The sequence below is a fragment of the Glandiceps talaboti genome, chromosome 4 (assembly GCF_964340395.1).
Source record: "Glandiceps talaboti chromosome 4, keGlaTala1.1, whole genome shotgun sequence".
NCBI lineage: Eukaryota > Metazoa > Hemichordata > Enteropneusta > Spengelidae > Glandiceps > Glandiceps talaboti.
Window position 1 is genome coordinate 2774328 of NC_135552.1, and position 26189 is coordinate 2800516.

Below are 26189 nucleotides of genomic sequence, written 5' to 3' on the forward strand. Positions count from 1 at the left end.
TTCATGTAAGAAACAGGGACAAGAACAAAATTAATATTAATATATACAAGGCTATATGCCATTGTAGAAAGGATTTTTTCTTCCATCACAATCTAAATCACAATGACCCCCCCATCCACAATGTTCAAACCAGCATGACCCCCCCCCTGCCAATTTCAAAAACAGGGTGACCCCCCCCCCCCTACCAATCCACCGGCCCTCCCCCAGGCCGAAGAAACTGACCGGTCCCTTAATTATCTTTTGTACTCGGTATCACATGGTACCAAATGGTTGCAAATTGATATCTATATGGTGAAACCAATGCAGCTGTTATTAGTCATTTTAATTCTCAGTACTTCTATCTGAAAATATAATAACACACCCCAGACAGTATCAGCTCTATTCGTCACCATGAAGTTATTACATGTAGTGACATTTCTCCTTATGACAGCGACCTTCAGCTATGGCCAGAAAAACTTGGTCATGGTTGGTGGTGGACTCTCCGACACTAATGACGCTATTTGGAATGAAGTTGTTAATTTAGCGGTGAGTACTTGGCCGGCGTGCATGTTGAGATTCGAGGGTAACCACTCTGTCCTAGGTTAAAAAATGGCGGATGACGTTTGCTTGGGATATTCCAGAAGTAACAGTTATTCTTGGAGGGGGACAAACGCACTTTATGGAAACATCATAGCAACAAATAGTCTTTATCAGTATAAGGAGTTAGTTGTCGAGTTAAATGTGCATTGTTTACGTTTGGATCTGACCGACACAAAACTTAAAAATTAGTTATTCCGTTTAGCTGTGCTGTTAAAATCCTAATGTAACGAAGCTTCTGATTTGTCCGTATTCAGAGTTGTCAAGATTGTTGGGTGAAAAAGGGTTATGTACAGACTATGAACATGAACTTACGTCACTTGGGACAATTGTTGCTGTTTGTCAAGGAAAGGGAAATCCTCAGCGAAAATGAATAAAAAGAGAAAAGATAGTCTCCGTCGTTCCAGTCATCCTATCGTTCACATGAATACCTGTGTCGAAGAATGATGTTGTCGAAATGTTTTTTGTTTGACATACATGTACACTTATACAGCCAATTGTTGGAGTCGAGCTTCTGAAGAAAACACTCGCTTCACATGTACACTTTTGATGTCTGTGTTTTGTGTTGGTGTTTTTATCTTGTGATCGTGCATTGTGTCATGTCTATTCGACAGGGAGGCCAAGGTGTTGCTAGGATCGGTGTGGTTACAGCAGCTTCAGCCGATCCATGGGATAGTTGGTTGTACTATGAAGACCAGTTCGTAAACAAGTATGGTGCAGCTAGTGCCTATTGGGTGCCTGTAACGGTGGACAGGTAAGGCTCATATGTTCGCTGACCGTCGTTCTTTTTCTGATTTTCAATCCGCTCCACATGATGCTAACCCAGACAGGATGATGTTGTACCTGTTTTTATTATTACATGCATTACTTGAATTACCAATGTGTTCACAACTTAATATAAAACACAGATGAGTTGAATTATTTCTTAAAATAAGGCTGGAGTCAGAATTTACGGCGGGGGGGGGGGGGGGGGGGGGGGCTGGAGAGAAATTATTTTGGTCAAAAAAAATTCGCAGCCCCCTTCGCGCTCTAAAAAAAATTCATAACCCCCCCCCCCCCCCCCCGAAATGAACCCAAGAATTTTCGTAGTGCCCCCCCCCCCTCCCGGGCCCCCGACTGCACATATTTTAATATGAAATTATATATTACCCCCCACCCTCCACTTCAGAGATGTACAGTATGGTACACTACATGACACACTGTAAACTAACAGTGGAAATCAACTTCAGCGTCCATAGCATACATAACATGTGGAGAGATTTCTTTACATTGTCAAATAGATGTGGGCTTTGTGAAAAAAGGTCTCTCATTGGGCTGTAACCTGTAATTGGAAAAACTTAGCCAGCAGAGTTTTCTTTTTGAATCTTAATTCTGGGCAGAAACGGCACCCCCGTGATAGCTAGTGGGAGGGGGTGGGAGGAGGTGTCCCCCTCCCACGGTAGGCAATTTTTTGAAAATAAGGACATGTAGGAGGCCATTCAGTGGTATAACATTTCAAACCATACACATTATCGGAAGCCATAGAGTACATGAAAATTGTCTTCAATACCCAAATTTTACTCTCAATACATTATTATACAACTGTATGGATATGTTACCTACACATTAACTTATACAGATATATTTTGGCAGACACACACATTCGCTTGGCCATTGACTGCCTCATAATTAAATATATGGTAGGTAAATGAAGTGAACAATTTTGCAAAGTACATGCTCTTCTCGTCTCTTTCCTTCTCTTCTTTTCACTTTTCTGCTCCATTTTTTATCATCGCCATCTTTCTTACTTACCTCCTCCTCCGAACTCCCTCCCTCTATTCCTGACTTCTCGTTTCCTTCCCCTCTCGTTAGATATCACGTTTGATTTACTACTGTAATCATTATTGCCCATCAATATTTCATCATGTCTACCACAGTACCATGTTTCTCGTCTACTGAACTTATATCCCCTCCTCAAAATCCCATTTAAATCATACTTTGCCCGTGAAAATTTTAAGTGTCTTTTTGTTTCACTCTATTTTCCTCTAGTAAGGAGATGAACAGTGATCCAGATGTAGTGGCTAACATTCACCAACAGACAGGGTTTTTCTTCGGTGGAGGTGACCAATCTCGTGTTGTAGAAAGGTAACTTAGTGAAACTCTAGACTATATCACAGTCCTGGGGGCGTTAATACGGAGCGTCACACTAACACATCAATGAAAGGTTAACCATATTTGATCGATGATGGCGCACAGTACAGGGATATTCGAGTACAAATATTATGCAGTAGACATCAGTACACACAAAACAACCCAAGTTTTAGTCATATATGCGAAGCTCCGAGGACTGTGAGTGACTTTAAGTCAAACTCAAGCACTTATTTAAAAGTCTGAAAATGCGACTTTCTGACATTATGGGATTGATGACATTAAGGTCACTTTGCAATCCAAACTTTAGACTAGGGCATACCATACCATTCTATACCATACTATACCATACCATACCATACCATACCATTCCATATCGTATCGTACCGTGCCGTACCATGCCCTGCAATGCCCCACCCCACCTCACCAACATGCCATATATACACCACCATGCCACGAAATACCACACTATGTCATGCCATGCCATCCCACCCACACCACAAACCATACCCCACCCCCACCCCACCATACCATATTGTATGATGTCCTGTCATATTTAATTTGTGATATCTGCTAATAATTATAACAAGGCATTGATAATAATTTTCAGGGAAATTGATCACACAGACTTATTACCTACGTGATATTCAATGATTACCTACGTGATATTCAATGATTACCTACAAATGTACGTGATATTCAATGATTACCTACGCCTACGTGATATTCAATTATTAGATGTGACAGTACAATAGATCACTTCACTATCATCACACTTCTTGCACACGTTAATTAAATGTGTACTTAACTTTTTTAATACAGGGAGTGATACAAATAAACATCATATAAAATTGTATGTTGCATCCTGCCTTATTTTTTAAGTTTGGTAAATGATTATTTTTTTTCGTTTCTGTTGCTACCCATTAATTCAGCTTCTTTCTTGAAAATCGCGTGGATTCACCTGCCCTAGTTGCGATAAAAGAGGAATACGATGCTGGTGCCGTAGTAGGGGGAACGAGTGCCGGGACAGCGTGTATGAGTTCCTCTGTTATGGTAACTGGAGGTCTCAGCTGGTCGGGTCTCGTGAACGGGGCATGTGCATGCGACATACACCCTGATGATCCACTTGATGGGCTAACATACGACCAAGATGGTGGCCTCGGTATGATTGATAAGGTCATCCTTGACTCTCACTTCAGGTAAAGTACACGATAATAAGCGACTACATGATATGGTTCATAGAATTAGAGGAATGGACAGAATTTATAGCGGGGAGGGAGGAGGGGGAGGGGTGAGGAGAAAATAGGAGGCGCGAAAAGGGGGTTTGGATATATTTTCATTTATGTCTCTATGGACTATATCCGAATTCATACCATAGGAGGACGTTCATCGTGTATCGTGATTTGCAAACTTTCTGCTTGTGACTTTGCCAAAATAAATGTAAACATCGATATAATACTTATACAAGTATTTCAACGGCTATATGTGTTTGTGTCTGCCTTCATATCTCTGTCCGCCGACATCCAATTAACTCAAAGTGTTGTCATATCACACATTTTCTCATGCCAAAGCTTAATGTCTGTATTGTTATTTCAAATATTATGTTGATACATTGGTTGTACAATCGTGGAGAGGATAAAACTCAGCTGATTTTGATATCCTAAAGAAATACTTTGAAGTTTTAATATGAAACTTATAACCCACCTCGTGCCAAAGGATATTAAAAGGGGCCCTCTTGCGCCGCGGACCCCTTCCCTGATAGCCATTTATGGCAGTTGCCCCCTCCCCCGAGGCGCGGATGTTAAAGGACTTGAACCGTAACTGAACAGTAACCCCTATTCAACATTCCATGCCTGTTTGAAAATTTACCAATGTTCAAAGTGAGGACATCTTTATTTTTATATTCATTCCAGTGAGCGTGGTAGAGAGGGCAGACTTATACGCCTATTAGCTGACACCAAAGATCAGTCTCGTGGTACAATGCTTGGCATTGGCATGGACGAAAATACAGCTTTAGTCATTTATGGTGTAGGAACGAACAGTCAGCGTGGTGTGGTAGGTGTTTTTACTTTAGGCAAACATTCAACTAAGTTCTAAATAATAACTTCTTTACTTTAAATTTGTTGATTCTGCCTACTTTATCAAAATGTTTTTCTCACTAATTCATTCTCGCAAGCCAGCGGACATTTTTTCTGCTGACGGACATCTGTTGCCGTAAAGAGGCTAGTAGTTTTACGACTATTTATATAATTGTATCATTGTTGTTCATTTAGCTGTTATCAATTGTGTTTTTGAATTGGCCATATTATTTCTCACCAGTTAACAATCGTCTGTAGGTCCCTGTACGTAATTCATTCTGTATATACGACCTTAAATCGATAGGTAAATTCTGTTTATATATTCATATTCATATTGTTTTGCTATTTGAATATAATTTTATAGAGTATCAACGAACCATGGTATTTATTGTGAGGTTTCAGGTATCTAGATCAGAATGTTTTCATTTTTACCGTCAGGGTACGGGAGGTATTAAAAGGGGGATGTCTGTCTGTGTGTCTGTCATATGTCCGTCCGTCCGTCCGTGTGTGTGTGTATGTATGTGTGTGTGTGTGTGTGTGTGTGTGTGTGTGTGTGTGTGTTAAGACTGCATACTTCAATTTCAATATAATTTAGTACATTCGTTAAACATAACAACATATACATTTGTCCTATAAAATTTGTTGATGCACGTATTTTGAATAATGAGTAATTAAACAGTATCATGCACTCTTCAAATTCCATATAATTTGAAGAAAGCACTCTTGTCCAAAAACAAAGCCTGTTACCATAGTTTTTTTTAGTTAAATGAGTTATTTGTATAATTAGTGATTCCCTTACGGGAGGAATTCTGTTTAAATCTAGTTATTTTTATCTCCATCAAACAGGCCATAGGTGAACATGGAGTTTTTATTGCGGAATTATACAATGCAGTCATTGGAACAAATCCAAATGATTTCAACATCAGATATGTCAACACTCATTATATCACAGAGAAGGACGAGTATGATTTTATCGGAGGTAATGATGTAAAAGATGAATATTTTAATGCATAATCACAATATAACCTGTATATGTTGATCTCAAATACTATTCTGATCGTGAAGAAAAATATGTTTACATAACTTAGGGATGGTAATTAGGGTCATAGTAATTCATAGATTTCCATATGGTAAATTTAAGACAGAAATTAAATAAATTAAAAATTGAAATTGAAAAATTTTGACGATAATTTAAAATAGGAATTTATAGACTCAGATTGTTATAATGTCTCCTGGGGCAATTGTTACACCCTACATGTAAGCATGGCCATCATGTCATGATTTAATTGTTAGGCCCTACATGTAAGCATGGCCATCATGTCATAATTTAATTGTTAGACCCTACATGTAAGCATGGCCATCATGTCATGATTTAATTGTTAGGCCCTACATGTAAGCATGGCCATCATGTCATGATTTAATTGTTAGACCCTACATGTAAGCATGGCCATCATGTCATGATTTAATTGTTAGACCCTACATGTAAGCATGGCCATCATGTCATGATTTAATTGTTAGGCCCTACATGTAAGCATGGCCATCATGTCATGATTTAATTGTTAGGCCCTACATGTAAGCATGGCCATCATGTCATGATTTAATTGTTAGACCCTACATGTAAGCATGGTCATCATGTCATGATTTAATTGTTAGGACCTACATGTAAGCATGGCCATCATGTCATAATTTAATTGTTAGACCGTACATGTAAGCATGGCCATCATGTCATGATTTAATTGTTAGGCCCTACATGTAAGCATGGCCATCATGTCATGATTTAATTGCTAGACCGTACATGTAAGCATGGCCATCATGTCATGATTTAATTGTTAGGCCCTACATGTAAGCATGGCCATCATGTCATGATTTAATTGTTAGGACCTACATGTAAGCATGGCCATCATGTCATAATTTAATTGTTAGACCGTACATGTAAGCATGGCCATCATGTCATGATTTAATTGTTAGGCCCTACATGTAAGCATGGCCATCATGTCATGATTTAATTGTTAGACCGTACATGTAAGCATGGCCATCATGTCATGATTTAATTGTTAGGCCCTACATGTAAGCATGGCCATCATGTCATGATTTAATTGCTAGACCCTACATGTAAGCATGGCCATCATGTCATAATTTAATTGTTAGACCGTACATGTAAGCATGGCCATCATGTCATGATTTAATTGTTAGGCCCTACATGTAAGCATGGCCATCATGTCATGATTTAATTGTTAGGCCCTACATGTAAGCATGGCCATCATGTCATGATTTAATTGTTAGGCCCTACATGTAAGCATGGCCATCATGTCATGATTTAATTGTTAGACCCTACATGTAAGCATGGCCATCATGTCATGATTTAATTGTTAGGCCCTACATGTAAGCATGGCCATCATGTCATGATTTAATTGTTAGGCCCTACATGTAAGCATGGCCATCATGTCATGATTTAATTGTTAGGCCCTACATGTAAGCATGGCCATCATGTCATGATTTAATTGTTAGACCCTACATGTAAGCATGGCCATCATGTCATGATTTAATTGTTAGGCCCTACATGTAAGCATGGCCATCATGTCATGATTTAATTGTTAGGCCCTACATGTAAGCATGGCCATCATGTCATGATTTAATTGTTAGGCCCTACATGTAAGCATGGCCATCATGTCATGATTTAATTGTTAGACCCTACATGTAAGCATGGCCATCATGTCATAATTTAATTGTTAGGCCCTACATGTAAGCATGGCCATCATGTCATGATTTAATTGTTAGGCCCTACATGTAAGCATGGCCATCATGTCATGATTTAATTGTTAGGCCCTACATGTAAGCATGGCCATCATGTCATGATTTAATTGTTAGACCCTACATGTAAGCATGGCCATCATGTCATGATTTAATTGTTAGGCCCTACATGTAAGCATGGCCATCATGTCATGATTTAATTGTTAGGCCCTACATGTAAGCATGGCCATCATGTCATGATTTAATTGTTAGGCCCTACATGTAAGCATGGCCATCATGTCATAATTTAATTGTTAGGCCCTACATGTAAGCATGGCCATCACGTCATGATTTAATTGTTAGGCCCTACATGTAAGCATGGCCATCACGTCATAATTTAATTGTTAGGCCCTACATGTAAGCATGGCCATCATGTCATGATTTAATTGTTAGGCCCTACATGTAAGCATGGCCATCATGTCATGATTTAATTGTTAGACCCTACATGTAAGCATGGCCACCATGTCATGATTTAGTTGTTAGGCCCTACATGTAAGCATGGCCATCATGTCATGATTTAATTGTTAGGCCCTACATGTAAGCATGGCCATCATGTCATGATTTAATTGTTAGACCCTACATGTAAGCATGGCCATCATGTCATGATTTAATTGTTAGGCCCTACATGTAAGCATGGCCATCATGTCATGATTTAATTGTTAGACCCTACATGTAAGCATGGCCATCATGTCATAATTTAATTGTTAGACCCTACATGTAAGCATGGCCATCATGTCATGATTTAATTGTTAGACCATACATATAAGCATGGCCATCATGTCATGATTTAATTGTTAGGCCATACATGTAAGCATGGCCATCATGTCATGATTTAATTGTTAGACCCTACATGTAAGCATGGCCATCATGTCATGATTTAATTGTTAGGCCCTACATGTAAGCATGGCCATCATGTCATGATTTAATTGTTAGACCCTACATGTAAGCATGGCCATCACGTCATAATTTAATTGTTAGACCCTACATGTAAGCATGGCCATCATGTCATGATTTAATTGTTAGACCCCACATGTAAGCATGGCCATCATGTCATGATTTAAATGTTAGGCCCTACATGTAAGCATGGCCATCATGTCATGATTTAATTGTTAGGCCCTACATGTAAGCATGGCCATCATGTCATGATTTAATTGTTAGACCCTACATGTAAGCATGGCCATCACGTCATAATTTAATTGTTAGACCCTACATGTAAGCATGGCCATCATGTCATGATTTAATTGTTAGGCCCTACATGTAAGCATGGCTATCATGTCATGATTTAATTGTTAGACCCTACATGTAAGCATGGCCATCATGTCATGATTTAATTGTTAGACCCTACATGTAAGCATGGCCATCATGTCATGATTTAATTGTTAGGCCCTACATGTAAGCATGACCATCATGTCAAGATTTAATTGTTAGACCCTACATGTAAGCATGACCATCATGTCATGATTTAATTGTTAGACCCTACATGTAAGCATGGCCATCATGTCATGATTTAATTGTTAGACCCTACATGTAAGCATGGCCACCATGTCATGATTTAGTTGTTAGGCCCTACATGTAAGCATGGCCATCATGTCATGATTTAATTGTTAGACCCTACATGTAAGCATGGCAATCATGTCATGATTTAATTGTTACACCCTACATGGAAGAATGGCGATGTCATGATTTAATTGTTAGACCCTACATGTAAGCATGGTCATCATGTCATGATTTAATTGTTAGACCCTACATGTAAGCATGGCCATCATGTCATGATTTAATTGTTAGACCCTACATGTAAGCATGGCCATCATGTCATGATTTAATTGTTAGACCCTACATGTAAGCATGGCCATCGTGTCATGATTTAATTGTTAGACCCTACATGTAAGCATGGCCATCATGTCATGATTTAATTGTTAGGCCCTACATGTAAGCATGGCCATCATGTCATGATTTAATTGTTAGGCCCTACATGTAAGCATGGCCATCATGTCATGATTTAATTGTTAGACCCTACATGTAAGCATGGCCATCATGTCATGATTTAATTGTTAGGCCCTACATGTAAGCATGGCCATCATGTCATGATTTAATTGTTAGACCCTACATGTAAGCATTGCCATCATGTCATGATTTAATTGTTAGGCCCTACATGTAAGCATGGCCATCACGTCATGATTTAATTGTTAGACCCTACATGTAAGTATGGCCATCATGTCATAATTTAATTGTTAGACCCTACATGTAAGCATGGCCATCATGTCATGATTTAATTGTTAGACCCTACATGTAAGCATGGCCATCATGTCATGATTTAATTGTTAGGCCCTACATGTAAGCATGGCCATCATGTCATGATTTAATTGTTAGGCCCTACATGTAAGCATGGCCATCATGTCATGATTTAATTGTTAGACCCTACATGTAAGCATGGCCATCACGTCATAATTTAATTGTTAGACCCTACATGTAAGCATGGCCATCATGTCATGATTTAATTGTTAGGCCCTACATGTAAGCATGGCCATCATGTCATGATTTAATTGTTAGGCCCTACATGTAAGCATGGCCATCATGTCATGATTTTATTGTTAGACCCTACATGTAAGCATGGCCATCATGTCATGATTTAATTGTTAGACCCTACATGTAAGCATGGCCATCATGTCATGATTTAATTGTTAGACCCTACATGTAAGCATGGCCACCATGTCATGATTTAGTTGTTAGGCCCTACATGTAAGCATGGCCATCATGTCATGATTTAATTGTTACACCCTACATGGAAGAATGGCGATGTCATGATTTAATTGTTAGACCCTACATGTAAGCATGGTCATCATGTCATTATTTAATTGTTAGACCCTACATGTAAGCATGGCCATCCTGTCATGATTTAATTGTTAGACCCTACATGTAAGCATGGCCATCATGTCATGATTTAATTGTTAGACCCTACATGTAAGCATGGCCATCTTGTCATCATTTAATTGTTAGGCCCTACATGTAAGCATGGCCATCATGTCATGATTTAATTGTTAGGCCCTACATGTAAGCATGGCCATCATGTCATGATTTAATTGTTAGACCCTACATGTAAGCATGGCCATCACGTCATAATTTAATTGTTAGACCCTACATGTAAGCATGGCCATCATGTCATGATTTAATTGTTAGGCCCTACATGTAAGCATGGCCATCACGTCATAATTTAATTGTTAGACCCTACATGTAAGCATGGCCATCATGTCATGATTTAATTGTTAGGCCCTACATGTAAGCATGGCCATCATGTCATGATTTAATTGTTAGGCCCTACATGTAAGCATGGCCATCATGTCATGATTTAATTGTTAGACCCTACATGTAAGCATGGCCATCATGTCATGATTTAATTGTTAGACCCTACATGTAAGCATGGCCATCATGTCATGATTTAATTGTTAGACCCTACATGTAAGCATGGCCACCATGTCATGATTTAGTTGTTAGGCCCTACATGTAAGCATGGCCATCATGTCATGATTTAATTGTTAGACCCTACATGTAAGCATGGCAATCATGTCATGATTTAATTGTTACACCCTACATGGAAGAATGGCGATGTCATGATTTAATTGTTAGACCCTACATGTAAGCATGGTCATCATGTCATTATTTAATTGTTAGACCCTACATGTAAGCATGGCCATCATGTCATGATTTAATTGTTAGACCCTACATGTAAGCATGGCCATCATGTCATGATTTAATTGTTAGACCCTACATGTAAGCATGGCCATCATGTCATGATTTAATTGTTAGACCCTACATGTAAGCATGGCCATCATGTCATGATTTAATTGTTAGGCCGCATGTAAGCATGGCCATCATGTCATGATTTAATTGTTAGACCCTACATGTAAGCATGGCTATCATGTCATAATTTAATTGTTAGACCCTACATGTAAGCATGGCAATCATGTCATGATTTAATTGTTAGACCCTACATGTAAGTATGGCCATCATGTCATGATTTAATTGTTAGACCCTACATATAAGCATGGCCATCATGTCAAGATTTAATTGTTAGACTCTACATGTAAGCATGGCCATCATGTCATGATTTAATTGTTAGGCCCTACATGTAAGCATGGCCATCATGTCATGATTTAATTGTTAGACCCTACATGTAAGCATGGCCATCACGTCATAATTTAATTGTTAGACCCTACATGTAAGCATGGCCATCACGTCATGATTTAATTGTTAGGCCCTACATGTAAGCATGGCCATCACGTCATAATTTAATTGTTAGACCCTACATGTAAGCATGGCCATCATGTCATGATTTAATTGTTAAGCCCTACATGTAAGCATGGCCATCATGTCATGATTTAATTGTTAGGCCCTACATGTAAGCATGGCCATCATGTCATGATTTAATTGTTAGACCCTACATGTAAGCATGGCCATCATGTCATGATTTAATTGTTAGACCCTACATGTAAGCATGGCCATCATGTCATGATTTAATTGTTAGACCCTACATGTAAGCATGGCCACCATGTCATGATTTAGTTGTTAGGCCCTACATGTAAGCATGGCCATCATGTCATGATTTAATTGTTAGACCCTACATGTAAGCATGGCAATCATGTCATGATTTAATTGTTACACCCTACATGGAAGAATGGCGATGTCATGATTTAATTGTTAGACCCTACATGTAAGCATGGTCATCATGTCATTATTTAATTGTTAGACCCTACATGTAAGCATGGCCATCATGTCATGATTTAATTGTTAGACCCTACATGTAAGCATGGCCATCATGTCATGATTTAATTGTTAGACCCTACATGTAAGCATGGCCATCATGTCATGATTTAATTGTTAGACCCTACATGTAAGCATGGCCATCATGTCATGATTTAATTGTTAGGCCGCATGTAAGCATGGCCATCATGTCATGATTTAATTGTTAGACCCTACATGTAAGCATGGCTATCATGTCATAATTTAATTGTTAGACCCTACATGTAAGCATGGCAATCATGTCATGATTTAATTGTTAGACCCTACATGTAAGTATGGCCATCATGTCATGATTTAATTGTTAGACCCTACATATAAGCATGGCCATCATGTCAAGATTTAATTGTTAGACTCTACATGTAAGCATGGCTATCATGTCATAATTTAATTGTTAGACCCTACATGTAAGCATGGTCATCATGTCATGATTTAATTGTTAGGCCCTACATGTAAGCATGGCCATGTCATAATTTAATTGTTAGACCCTACATGTAAGCATGGCCATGTCATAATTTAATTGTTATACCCTACCTGTAAGCATGGCCATCATGTCATGATTTAATTGTTAGACCCTACATGTAAGAATGGCCATCATGTCATGATTTAATTGTTAGACCCTGCATGTAAGCGTGGCCATAACGTCATGATTTAATTGTTAGACCCTACATGTAAGCATGGCCATCATGTCATGATTTCATTGTTTGGCCCTACATGTAAGCATGGCCATCATGTCATGATTTAATTGTTAGACCCTACATGTAAGCATGGCCATGTCATGATTTAATTGTTAGACCCTACATGTAAGCATGGCCATCATGTCATGATTTAATTGTTAGACCCTACATGTAAGCATGGCGATGTCATGATTTAATTGTTAGGCCCTACATGTAAGCATGACCACCATGCCATGATTTAATTGTTAGACCCTACATGTAAGACTGGCGATGTCATAATTTAATTGTTAGACCCTGCATGTAAGCATGGCTATCATGTCATGATTTAATTGTTAGGCCCTACATGTAAGCATGGCCATCATGTCATGATTTAATTGTTAGACACTACATGTAAGTATGGCCATCATGTCATGATTTAATTGTTAGACCCTACATGTAAGCATGGCCACCATGTCATGATTTAATTGTTAGGCCCTACATGTAAGCATGGCCACCATGTCATGATTTAATTGTTAGGCCCTACATGTAAGCATGGCCATCATGTCATGATTTAATTGTTAGGCCCTACATGTAAGCATGGCCATCATGTCATGATTTAATTGTTAGGCCCTACATGTAAGCATGGCCATCATGTCATGATTTAATTGTTAGACCCTACATGTAAGCATGGCCATCATGTCATGATTTAATTGTTAGCCCTACATGTAAGCATGGCGATGTCATAATTTAATTGTTAGACCCTACATGTAAGCATGGCCACCATGTCATGATTTAATTGTTAGGCCCTACATGTAAGCATGGCCATCATGTCATGATTTAATTGTTAGGCCCTACATGTAAGCATGGCCATCATGTCATGATTTAATTGTTAGGCCCTACATGTAAGCATGGCGATGTCATGATTTAGTTGTTAGGCCCTACATGTAAGCATGGCCATCATGTCATGATTTAATTGTTACACCCTACATGTAAGCATGGCCATGTCATGATTTAATTGTTAGACCCTACATGTAAGCATGGCCATCATGTCATGATTTAATTGTTAGGCCCTACATGTAAGCATGGCCATCATGTCATAATTTAATTGTTAGACCCTACATGTAAGCATGGCTATCATGTCATGATTTAATTGTTAGACCCTACATGTAAGCATGGCCATCATGTCATGATTTAATTGTTAGGCCCTACATGTAAGCATGGCCATGTCATGATTTAATTGTTAGGCCCTACATGTAAGCATGGCCACCATGTCATGATTTAATTGCTAGACCCTACATGTAAGCATGGCCATCATGTCATGATTCAATTGTTAGACCCTACATGTAAGCATGGCCATCATGTCATGATTTAATTGTTAGACCCTACATGTAAGCATGGCCATCATGTCATGATTTAATTGTTAGGCCCTACATGTAAGCATGGCCATCATGTCATGATTTAATTGTTAGGCCCTACATGTAAGCATGGCCATCATGTCATGATTTAATTGTTAGACCCTACATGTAAGCATGGCCATCATGTCATGATTTAATTGTTAGGCCCTACATGTAAGCATGGCCATCATGTCATGATTTAATTGTTAGGCCCTACATGTAAGCATGGCCATCATGTCATGATTTAATTGTTAGGCCCTACATGTAAGCATGGCCATCATGTCATGATTTAATTGTTAGGCCCTACATGTAAGCATGGCCATCATGTCATGATTTAATTGTTAGGCCCTACATGTAAGCATGGCCATCATGTCATAATTTAATTGTTAGACCCTACATGTAAGCATGGCTATCATGTCATGATTTAATTGTTAGACCCTACATGTAAGCATGGCCATCATGTCATAATTTAATTGTTAGGCCCTACATGTAAGCATGGCCATGTCATGATTTAATTGTTAGGCCCTACATGTAAGCATGGCCACCATGTCATGATTTAATTGCTAGACCCTACATGTAAGCATGGCCATCATGTCATGATTCAATTGTTAGACCCTACATGTAAGCATGGCCATCATGTCATGATTTAATTGTTAGACCCTACATGTAAGCATGGCCATCATGTCATGATTTAATTGTTAGGCCCTACATGTAAGCATGGCCATCATGTCATGATTTAATTGTTAGGCCCTACATGTAAGCATGGCCATCATGTCATGATTTAATTGTTAGACCCTACATGTAAGCATGGCCATCATGTCATGATTTAATTGTTAGGCCCTACATGTAAGCATGGCCAGCATGTCATGATTTAATTGTTAGGCCCTACATGTAAGCATGGCCATCATGTCATGATTTAATTGTTAGGCCCTACATGTAAGCATGGCCATCATGTCATGATTTAATTGTTAGGCCCTACATGTAAGCATGGCCATCATGTCATGATTTAATTGTTAGGCCCTACATGTAAGCATGGCCATCATGTCATGATTTAATTGATAGGCCCTACATGTAAGCATGGCCATCATGTCATAATTTAATTGTTAGACCCTACATGTAAGCATGGCCATCATGTCATGATTTAATTGTTAGGCCCTACATGTAAGCATGGCCATCATGTCATGATTTAATTGTTAGACCCTACATGTAAGAATGGCCATCATGTCATGATTTAATTGTTAGACCCTACATGTAAGCATGGCCATCATGTCATGATTTAATTGTTAGACCCTACATGTAAGCATGGCCATCATGTCATGATTTAATTGCTAGACCCTACATGTAAGCATGGCCATCATGTCATGATTTAATTGTTAGGCCCTACATGTAAGCATGGCCATCATGTCATGATTTAATTGTTAGACCCTACGTGTAAGCATGGCCATCATGTCATGATTTAATTGTTAGACCCTACATGTAAGTATGGCCATCATGTCATAATTTAATTGTTAGACCCTACATGTAAGAATGGCCATCATGTCATGATTTAATTGTTAGACCGTACATGTAAGCATGGCCATCATGTCATGATTTAATTGTTAGGCCCTACATGTAAGCATGGCCATGTCATGATTTAATTGTTAGACCCTACATGTAAGTATGGCCATCATGTCATAATTTAATTGTTAGACCCTACATGTAAGAATGGCCATCATGTCATGATTTAATTGTTAGACCCTACATGTAAGCATGGCCATCATGTCATAATTTAATTGTTAGACTGTACATGTAAGCATGGCCATCATGTCATGATTTAATTGTTAGGCTCTACATGTAAGCATGGCCATGTCATGATTTAATTGTTAGACCCTACATGTAAGACTGGCGATGTCATGATTTAATTGTTAGACCCTACATGTAAGCATGGCCATCATGTCATGATTTAATTGCTAGACCCTACATGTAAGCATGGCCATCATGTCATGATTTAATTGTTAGGCCCTACATGTAAGCATGGCCATCATGTCATGATTTAATTGTTAGACCCTACGTGTAAGCATGGCCATCATGTCATGATTTAATTGTTAGACCCTACATGTAAGTATGGCCATCATGTCATAATTTAATTGTTAGACCCTACATGTAAGAATGGCCATCATGTCATGATTTAATTGTTAGACCGTACATGTAAGCATGGCCATCATGTCATGATTTAATTGTTAGGCCCTACATGTAAGCATGGCCATGTCATGATTTAATTGTTAGACCCTACATGTAAGTATGGCCATCATGTCATAATTTAATTGTTAGACCCTACATGTAAGAATGGCCATCATGTCATGATTTAATTGTTAGACCCTACATGTAAGCATGGCCATCATGTCATAATTTAATTGTTAGACCGTACATGTAAGCATGGCCATCATGTCATGATTTAATTGTTAGGCCCTACATGTAAGCATGGCCATGTCATGATTTAATTGTTAGACCCTACATGTAAGACTGGCGATGTCATGATTTAATTGTTAGACCCTACATGTAAGCATGGCCATCATGTCATGATTTAATTGTTAGGCCCTACATGTAAGCATGGCCATGTCATGATTTAATTGTTAGGCCCTACATGTAAGCATGGCCATGTCATGATTTAATTGTTAGACCCTACATGTAAGCATGGCCATCATGTCATGATTTAATTGTTAGGCCCTACATGTAAGCATGGCCATCATGTCATGATTTAATTGTTAGGCCCTACATGTAAGCATGGCCATCATGTCATAATTTAATTGTTAGGCCCTACATGTAAGCATGGCCATCATGTCATGATTTAATTGTTAGGACCTACATGTAAGCATGGCCATCATGTCATGATTTAATTGTTAGGCCCTACATGTAAGCATGGCCATCATGTCATGATTTAATTGTTAGGACCTACATGTAAGCATGGCCATCATGTCATGATTTAATTGTTAGGCCCTACATGTAAGCATGGCCATCATGTCATGATTTAATTGTTAGACCGTACATGTAAGCAAGGCCATCATGTCATGATTTAATTGTTAGACCCTACATGTAAGCATGGCCATCATGTCATGATTTAATTGTTAGACCCTACATGTAAGCATGGCCATCATGTCATGATTTAATTGTTAGGCCCTACATGTAAGCATGGCCATCATGTCATGATTTAATTGTTAGACCCTACATGTAAGCATGGCCATCATGTCATGATTTAATTGTTAGGCCCTACATGTAAGCATGGCCATCATGTCATGATTTAATTGTTAGACCCTACATGTAAGCATGGCCATCATGTCATGATTTAATTGTTAGACCCTACATGTAAGACTGGCGATGTCATAATTTAATTGTTAGACCCTGCATGTAAGCATGGCTATCATGTCATGATTTAATTGTTAGACCCTACATGTAAGACTGGCGATGTCATGATTTAATTGTTAGACCCTACATGTAAGCATGGCCATCATGTCATGATTTAATTGTTAGGCCCTACATGTAAGCATGGCCATGTCATGATTTAATTGTTAGGCCCTACATGTAAGCATGGCCATGTCATGATTTAATTGTTAGACCCTACATGTAAGCATGGCCATCATGTCATGATTTAATTGTTAGGCCCTACATGTAAGCATGGCCATCATGTCATGATTTAATTGTTAGGCCCTACATGTAAGCATGGCCATCATGTCATAATTTAATTGTTAGGCCCTACATGTAAGCATGGCCATCATGTCATGATTTAATTGTTAGGACCTACATGTAAGCATGGCCATCATGTCATGATTTAATTGTTAGGCCCTACATGTAAGCATGGCCATCATGTCATGATTTAATTGTTAGACCGTACATGTAAGCATGGCCATCATGTCATGATTTAATTGTTAAGCCCTACATGTAAGCATGGCCATCATGTCATAATTTAATTGTTAGACCGTACATGTAAGCATGGCCATCATGTCATGATTTAATTGTTAGACCCTACATGTAAGCATGGCCATCATGTCATGATTTAATTGTTAGACCCTACATGTAAGCATGGCCATCATGTCATGATTTAATTGTTAGGCCCTACATGTAAGCATGGCCATCATGTCATGATTTAATTGTTAGACCCTACATGTAAGCATGGCCATCATGTCATGATTTAATTGTTAGGCCCTACATGTAAGCATGGCCATCATGTCATGATTTAATTGTTCGACCCTACATGTAAGCATGGCCATCATGTCATGATTTAATTGTTAGACCCTACATGTAAGACTGGCGATGTCATAATTTAATTGTTAGACCCTGCATGTAAGCATGGCTATCATGTCATGATTTAATTGTTAGACCCTACATGTAAGACTGGCGATGTCATAATTTAATTGTTAGACATTGCATGTAAGCATGGCTATCATGTCATGATTTAATTGTTAGGCCCTACATGTAAGCATGGCCATCATGTCATAATTTAATTGTTAGACCCTACATGTAAGCATGGCCATCATGTCATAATTTAATTGTTAGACCCTACATGTAAGCATGGCCATCATGTCATGATTTAATTGTTAGACCCTACATGTAAGCATGGCTATCATGTCATAATTTAATTGTTAGACCGTACATGTAAGCATGGCCATCATGTCATGATTTAATTGTTAGACCCTACATGTAAGCATGGTCATCATGTCATGATTTAATTATTAGACCCTACATGTAAGCATGGCCATGTCATAATTTAATTGTTAGTCCCTACATGTAAGCATGGTCATCATGTCATGATTTAATTGTTAGACCCTACATGTAAGCATGGCCATGTCATAATTTAATTGTTAGACCCTACATGTAAGCATGGCCATGTCATAATTTAATTGTTAGACCCTACATGTAAGCATGGCCATGTCATGATTTAATTGTTAGGCCCTACATGTAAGCATGGCCATCATGTCATAATTTAATTGTTAGACCCTACATGTAAGCATGGCTATCATGTCATGATTTAATTGTTAGACCCTACATGTAAGCATGGCCATCATGTCATAATTTAATTGTTAGACCCTACATGTAAGCATGGCTATCATGTCATGATTTAATTGTTAGACCCTATATGTAAGCATGGCCATCATGTCATGATTTAATTGCTAGACCCTACATGTAAGCATGGCCATCATGTCATGATTTAATTGTTAGACCCTACATGTAAGCATGGCCATCATGTCATGATTTAATTGTTAGACCCTACATGTAAGCATGGCCATCATGTCATGATTTAATTGTTAGGCCCTACATGTAAGCATGGCCATCATGTCATGATTTAATTGTTAGGCCCTACATGTAAGCATGGCCATCATGTCATGATTTAATTGTTAGGCCCTACATGTAAGCATGGCGATGTCATGATTTAATTGTTAGGCCCTACATGTAAGCATGGCCATCATGTCATGATTTAATTGTTAGACCCTACATGTAAGCATGGCCATCATGTCATGATTTAATTGTTAGACCCTACATGTAAGCATGGCCATCATGTCATGATTTAATTCTTAGGCCCTACATGTAAGCATGGCCATCATGTCATGATTTAATTGTTAGGCCCTACATGTAAGCATGGCCACCATGTCATGATTTAATTATTAGGCCCTACATGTAAGCATGGCCACCATGTCATGATTTAATTGTTAGACCCTACATGTAAGCATGGCCATCATGTCATGATTTAATTGCTAGACCCTACATGTAAGCATGGCCATCATGTCATGATTTAATTGTTAGACCCTACATGTAAGCATGGCCATCATGTCATGATTTAAATGTTAGGCCCTACATGTAAGCATGGCTATCATGTCATGATTTAATTGTTAGGCCCTACATGTAAGCATGGCCATCATGTCATGATTTAATTGCTAGACCCTACATGTAAGCATGGCCATCATGTCATGATTTAATTGTTAGGCCCTACATGTAAGCATGGCCATCATGTCATGATTTAATTGTTAGACCCTACATGTAAGCATGGCCATCATGTCATGATTTAATTGTTAGACCCTACATGTAAGTATGGCCATCATGTCATAATTTAATTGTTAGACCCTACATGTAAGAATGGCCATCATGTCATGATTTAATTGTTAGACCGTACATGTAAGCATGGCCATCATGTCATGATTTAATTGTTAGGCCCTACATGTAAGCATGGCCATGTCATGATTTAATTGTTAGACCCTACATGTAAGTATGGCCATCATGTCATAATTTAATTGTTAGACCCTACATGTAAGAATGGCCATCATGTCATGATTTAATTGTTAGACCCTACATGTAAGCATGGCCATCATGTCATAATTTAATTGTTAGACCGTACATGTAAGCATGGCCATCATGTCATGATTTAATTGTTAGGCCCTACATGTAAGCATGGCCATGTCATGATTTAATTGTTAGACCCTACATGTAAGACTGGCGATGTCATGATTTAATTGTTAGACCCTACATGTAAGCATGGCCATCATGTCATGATTTAATTGTTAGACCCTACATGTAAGCATGGCCATCATGTCATGATTTAATTGTTAGACCCTACATGTAAGCATGGCCATCATGTCATGATTTAATTGTTAGACCCTACATGTAAGCATGGCCATCATGTCATGATTTAATTGTTAGGCCCTACATGTAAGCATGGCCACCATGTCATGATTTAATTGTTAGGCCCTACATGTAAGCATGGCCACCATGTCATGATTTAATTGTTAGACCCTACATGTAAGCATGGCCATCATGTCATGATTTAATTGTTAGGCCCTACATGTAAGCATGGCCATCATGTCACAATTTAATTGTTAGACCCTACATGTAAGCATGGCCATCATGTCATGATTTAATTGTTAGGCCCTACATGTAAGCATGGCCATCATGTCATAATTTAATTGTTAGACCCTACATGTAAGCATGGCCACCATGTCATAATTTAATTGTTAGGCCCTACATGTAAGCATGGCCATCATGTCATGATTTAATTGTTAGACCCTACATGTAAGTATGGCCATCATGTCATGATTTAATTGTTAGACCCTACATATAAGCATGGCCATCATGTCATAATTTAATTGTTAGGCCCTACATGTAAGCATGGCCATCATGTCATAATTTAATTGTTAGACCCTACATGTAAGCATGGCCATGTCATGATTTAATTGTTAGGCCCTACATGTAAGCATGGCCATGTCATGATTTAATTGTTAGACCCTACATGTAAGCATGGCCATCATGTCATGATTTAATTGTTAGGCCCTACATGTAAGCATGGCCATCATGTCATGATTTAATTGTTAGGCCCTACATGTAAGCATGGCCATCATGTCATGATTTAATTGCTAGACCCTACATGTAAGCATGGCCATCATGTCATGATTTAATTGTTAGGCCCTACATGTAAGAATGGCCATCATGTCATGATTTAATTGTTAGACCGTACATGTAAGCATGGCCATCATGTCATGATTTAATTGTTAGACCCTACATGTAAGCATGGCCATGTCATGATTTAATTGTTAGGCCCTACATGTAAGCATGGCCACCATGTCATGATTTAATTGTTAGGCCCTACATGTAAGCATGGCGATGTCATGATTTAATTGTTAGGCCCTACATGTAAGCATGGCCATCATGTCATGATTTAATTGTTAGGCCCTACATGTAAGCATGGCCATCATGTCATAATTTAATTGTTAGGCCCTACATGTAAGCATGGCCATCATGTCATGATTTAATTGTTAGGCCCTACATGTAAGCATGGCCATCATGTCATGATTTAATTGTTAGACCCTACATGTAAGACTGGCGATGTCATAATTTAATTGTTAGACCCTGCATGTAAGCATGGCTATCATGTCATGATTTAATTGTTAGACCCTACATGTAAGACTGGCGATGTCATAATTTAATTGTTAGACCCTGCATGTAAGCATGGCTATCATGTCATGATTTAATTGTTAGGCCCTACATGTAAGCATGGCCATCATGTCATAATTTAATTGTTAGACCCTACATGTAAGCATGGCCATCATGCCATAATTTAATTGTTAGACCCTACATGTAAGCATGGCCATCATGTCATGATTTAATTGTTAGACCCTACATGTAAGCATGGCTATCATGTCATAATTTAATTGTTAGACCGTACATGTAAGCATGGCCATCATGTCATGATTTAATTATTAGACCCTACATGTAAGCATGGTCATCATGTCATGATTTAATTATTAGACCCTACATGTAAGCATGGCCATGTCATAATTTAATTGTTAGACCCTACATGTAAGCATGGTCATCATGTCATGATTTAATTGTTAGACCCTACATGTAAGCATGGCCATGTCATAATTTAATTGTTAGACCCTACATGTAAGCATGGCCATGTCATAATTTAATTGTTAGACCCTACATGTAAGCATGGCCATGTCATGATTTAATTGTTAGGCCCTACATGTAAGCATGGCCATGTCATGATTTAATTGTTAGGCCCTACATGTAAGTATGGCCATCATGTCATGATTTAATTGTTAGACCCTACATGTAAGCATGGCCATCACGTCATGATTTAATTGTTAGACCCTACATGTAAAAATGGCTATCATGTCATGATTTAATTGTTAGACCCTACATGTAAGCATGGCTATCATGTCATGATTTAATTGTTAGGCCCTACATGTAAGCATGGCCATCATGTCATGATTTAATTGTTAGGCCCTACATGTAAGCATGGCTATCATGTCATGATTTAATTGTTAGACCCTACATGTAAGCATGGCCATGTCATGATTTAATTGTTAGACCCTACATGTAAGCATGGCTATCATGTCATGATTTAATTGTTAGGCCCTACATGTAAGCATGGCTATCATGTCATGATTTAATTGTTAGACCCTACATGTAAGCATGGCCATCACGTCATGATTTAATTGTTAGACCCTACATGTAAGCATGGCTATCATGTCATGATTTAATTGTTAGACCCTACATGTAAGCATGGCCATCATGTCATGATTTAATTGTTAGGCCCTACATGTAAGCATGGCCATCATGTCATGATTTAATTGTTAGGCCCTACATGTAAGCATGGCCATCATGTCATGATTTAATTGTTAGACCCTACATGTAAGCATGGCCATCATGTCATGTTTTAATTGTTAGACCCTACATGTAAGTATGGCCATCATGTCATAATTTAATTGTTAGACCCTACATGTAAGAATGGCCATCATGTCATGATTTAATTGTTAGACCGTACATGTAAGCATGGCCATCATGTCATGATTTAATTGTTAGGCCCTACATGTAAGCATGGCCATGTCATGATTTAATTGTTAGACCCTACATGTAAGTATGGCCATCATGTCATAATTTAATTGTTAGACCCTACATGTAAGAATGGCCATCATGTCATGATTTAATTGTTAGACCCTACATGTAAGCATGGCCATCATGTCATAATTTAATTGTTAGACCGTACATGTAAGCATGGCCATCATGTCATGATTTAATTGTTAGGCCCTACATGTAAGCATGGCCATGTCATGATTTAATTGTTAGACCCTACATGTAAGACTGGCGATGTCATGATTTAATTGTTAGACCCTACATGTAAGCATGGCCATCATGTCATGATTTAATTGTTAGGCCCTACATGTAAGCATGGCTATCATGTCATGATTTAATTGTTAGACCCTACATGTAAGCATGGCCATGTCATGATTTAATTGTTAGGCCCTACATGTAAGCATGGCCATGTCATGATTTAATTGTTAGACCCTACATGTAAGCATGGCCATCATGTCATGATTTAATTGTTAGGCCCTACATGTAAGCATGGCCATCATGTCATGATTTAATTGTTAGGCCCTACATGTAAGCATGGCCATCATGTCATGATTTAATTGTTAGGCCCTACATGTAAGCATGGCCATCATGTCATGATTTAATTGTTAGGCCCTACATGTAAGCATGGCCATCATGTCATGATTTAATTGTTAGGCCCTACATGTAAGCATGGCCATCATGTCATGATTTAATTGTTAGGCCCTACATGTAAGCATGGCCATCATGTCATAATTTAATTGTTAGACCGTACATGTAAGCATGGCCATCATGTCATGATTTAATTGTTAGACCCTACATGTAAGCATGGCCATCATGTCATGATTTAATTGTTAGACCCTACATGTAAGCATGGCCATCATGTCATGATTTAATTGTTAGGCCCTACATGTAAGCATGGCCATCATGTCATGATTTAATTGTTAGACCCTACATGTAAGACTGGCGATGTCATAATTTAATTGTTAGACCCTGCATGTAAGCATGGCTATCATGTCATGATTTAATTGTTAGACCCTACATGTAAGACTGGCGATGTCATAATTTAATTGTTAGACCCTGCATGTAAGCATGGCTATCATGTCATGATTTAATTGTTAGGCCCTACATGTAAGCATGGCCATCATGTCATAATTTAATTGTTAGACCCTACATGTAAGCATGGCCATCATGTCATAATTTAATTGTTAGACCCTACATGTAAGCATGGCCATCATGTCATGATTTAATTGTTAGACCCTACATGTAAGTATGGCCACCATGTCATGATTTAATTGCTAGACCCTACATGTAAGCATGGCCATCATGTCATGATTTAATTGTTAGACCCTACATGTAAGCATGGCTATCATGTCATAATTTAATTGTTAGACCCTACATGTAAGCATGGCCATGTCATAATTTAATTGTTAGACCCTACATGTAAGCATGGTCATCATGTCATGATTTAATTATTAGACCCTACATGTAAGCATGGCCATGTCATAATTTAATTGTTAGACCCTACATGTAAGCATGGTCATCATGTCATGATTTAATTGTTAGACCCTACATGTAAGCATGGCCATGTCATAATTTAATTGTTAGACCCTACATGTAAGCATGGCCATGTCATAATTTAATTGTTAGACCCTACATGTAAGCATGGCCATGTCATGATTTAATTGTTAGGCCCTACATGTAAGCATGGCCATCATGTCATGATTTAATTGTTAGACCCTACATGTAAGCATGGCCATCATGTCATGATTTAATTGTTAGACCCTACATGTAAGCATGGCCATCGTGTCATGATTTAATTGTTAGACCCTACATGTAAGCATGGCCATCATGTCATGATTTAATTGTTAGGCCCTACATGTAAGCATGGCCATGTCATGATTTAATTGTTAGACCCTACATGTAAGCATGGTCATGTCATGATTTAATTGTTAGACCCTACATGTAAGCATGGCCATCATGTCATGGTTTAATTGTTAGGCCCTACATGTAAGCATGGCCATGTCATGATTTAATTGTTAGACCCTACATGTAAGCATGGTCATGTCATGATTTAATTGTTAGGCCCTACATGTAAGCATGGCCATGTCATGATTTAATTGTTAGACCCTACATGTAAGCATGGTCATGTCATGATTTAATTGTTAGGCCCTACATGTAAGCATGGCCACCATGTCATGATTTAATTGTTAGGCCCTACATGTAAGCATGGCCACCATGTCATGATTTAATTGTTAGACCCTACATGTAAGCATGGCCATCATGTCATGATTTAATTGTTAGACCCTACATGGAAGAATGGCGATGTCATGATTTAATTGTTAGACCCTGCATGTAAGCATGGCCATCATGTCATAATTTAATTGTTAGACCCTACATGTAAGCATGGCCATCAT

General features: G+C 38.4%; 1 protein-coding gene across 1 annotated transcript in view; it reads left to right on the forward strand.

Annotated features, from left to right (window-relative positions):
* Nucleotides 1-390: 390 nt before the first annotated feature.
* LOC144433520 (cyanophycinase-like) overlaps nucleotides 391-26189 on the forward strand; it is a 27927-nt gene continuing 2128 nt past the window's right edge. The window contains exons 1-6 of the mRNA XM_078121827.1: nucleotides 391-525; nucleotides 1191-1330; nucleotides 2605-2700; nucleotides 3636-3902; nucleotides 4617-4758; nucleotides 5628-5760. Of these exons, the coding sequence (XP_077977953.1) occupies nucleotides 391-525; nucleotides 1191-1330; nucleotides 2605-2700; nucleotides 3636-3902; nucleotides 4617-4758; nucleotides 5628-5760 (913 nt within the window). The remainder of the gene's footprint in view (nucleotides 526-1190; nucleotides 1331-2604; nucleotides 2701-3635; nucleotides 3903-4616; nucleotides 4759-5627; nucleotides 5761-26189) is intronic.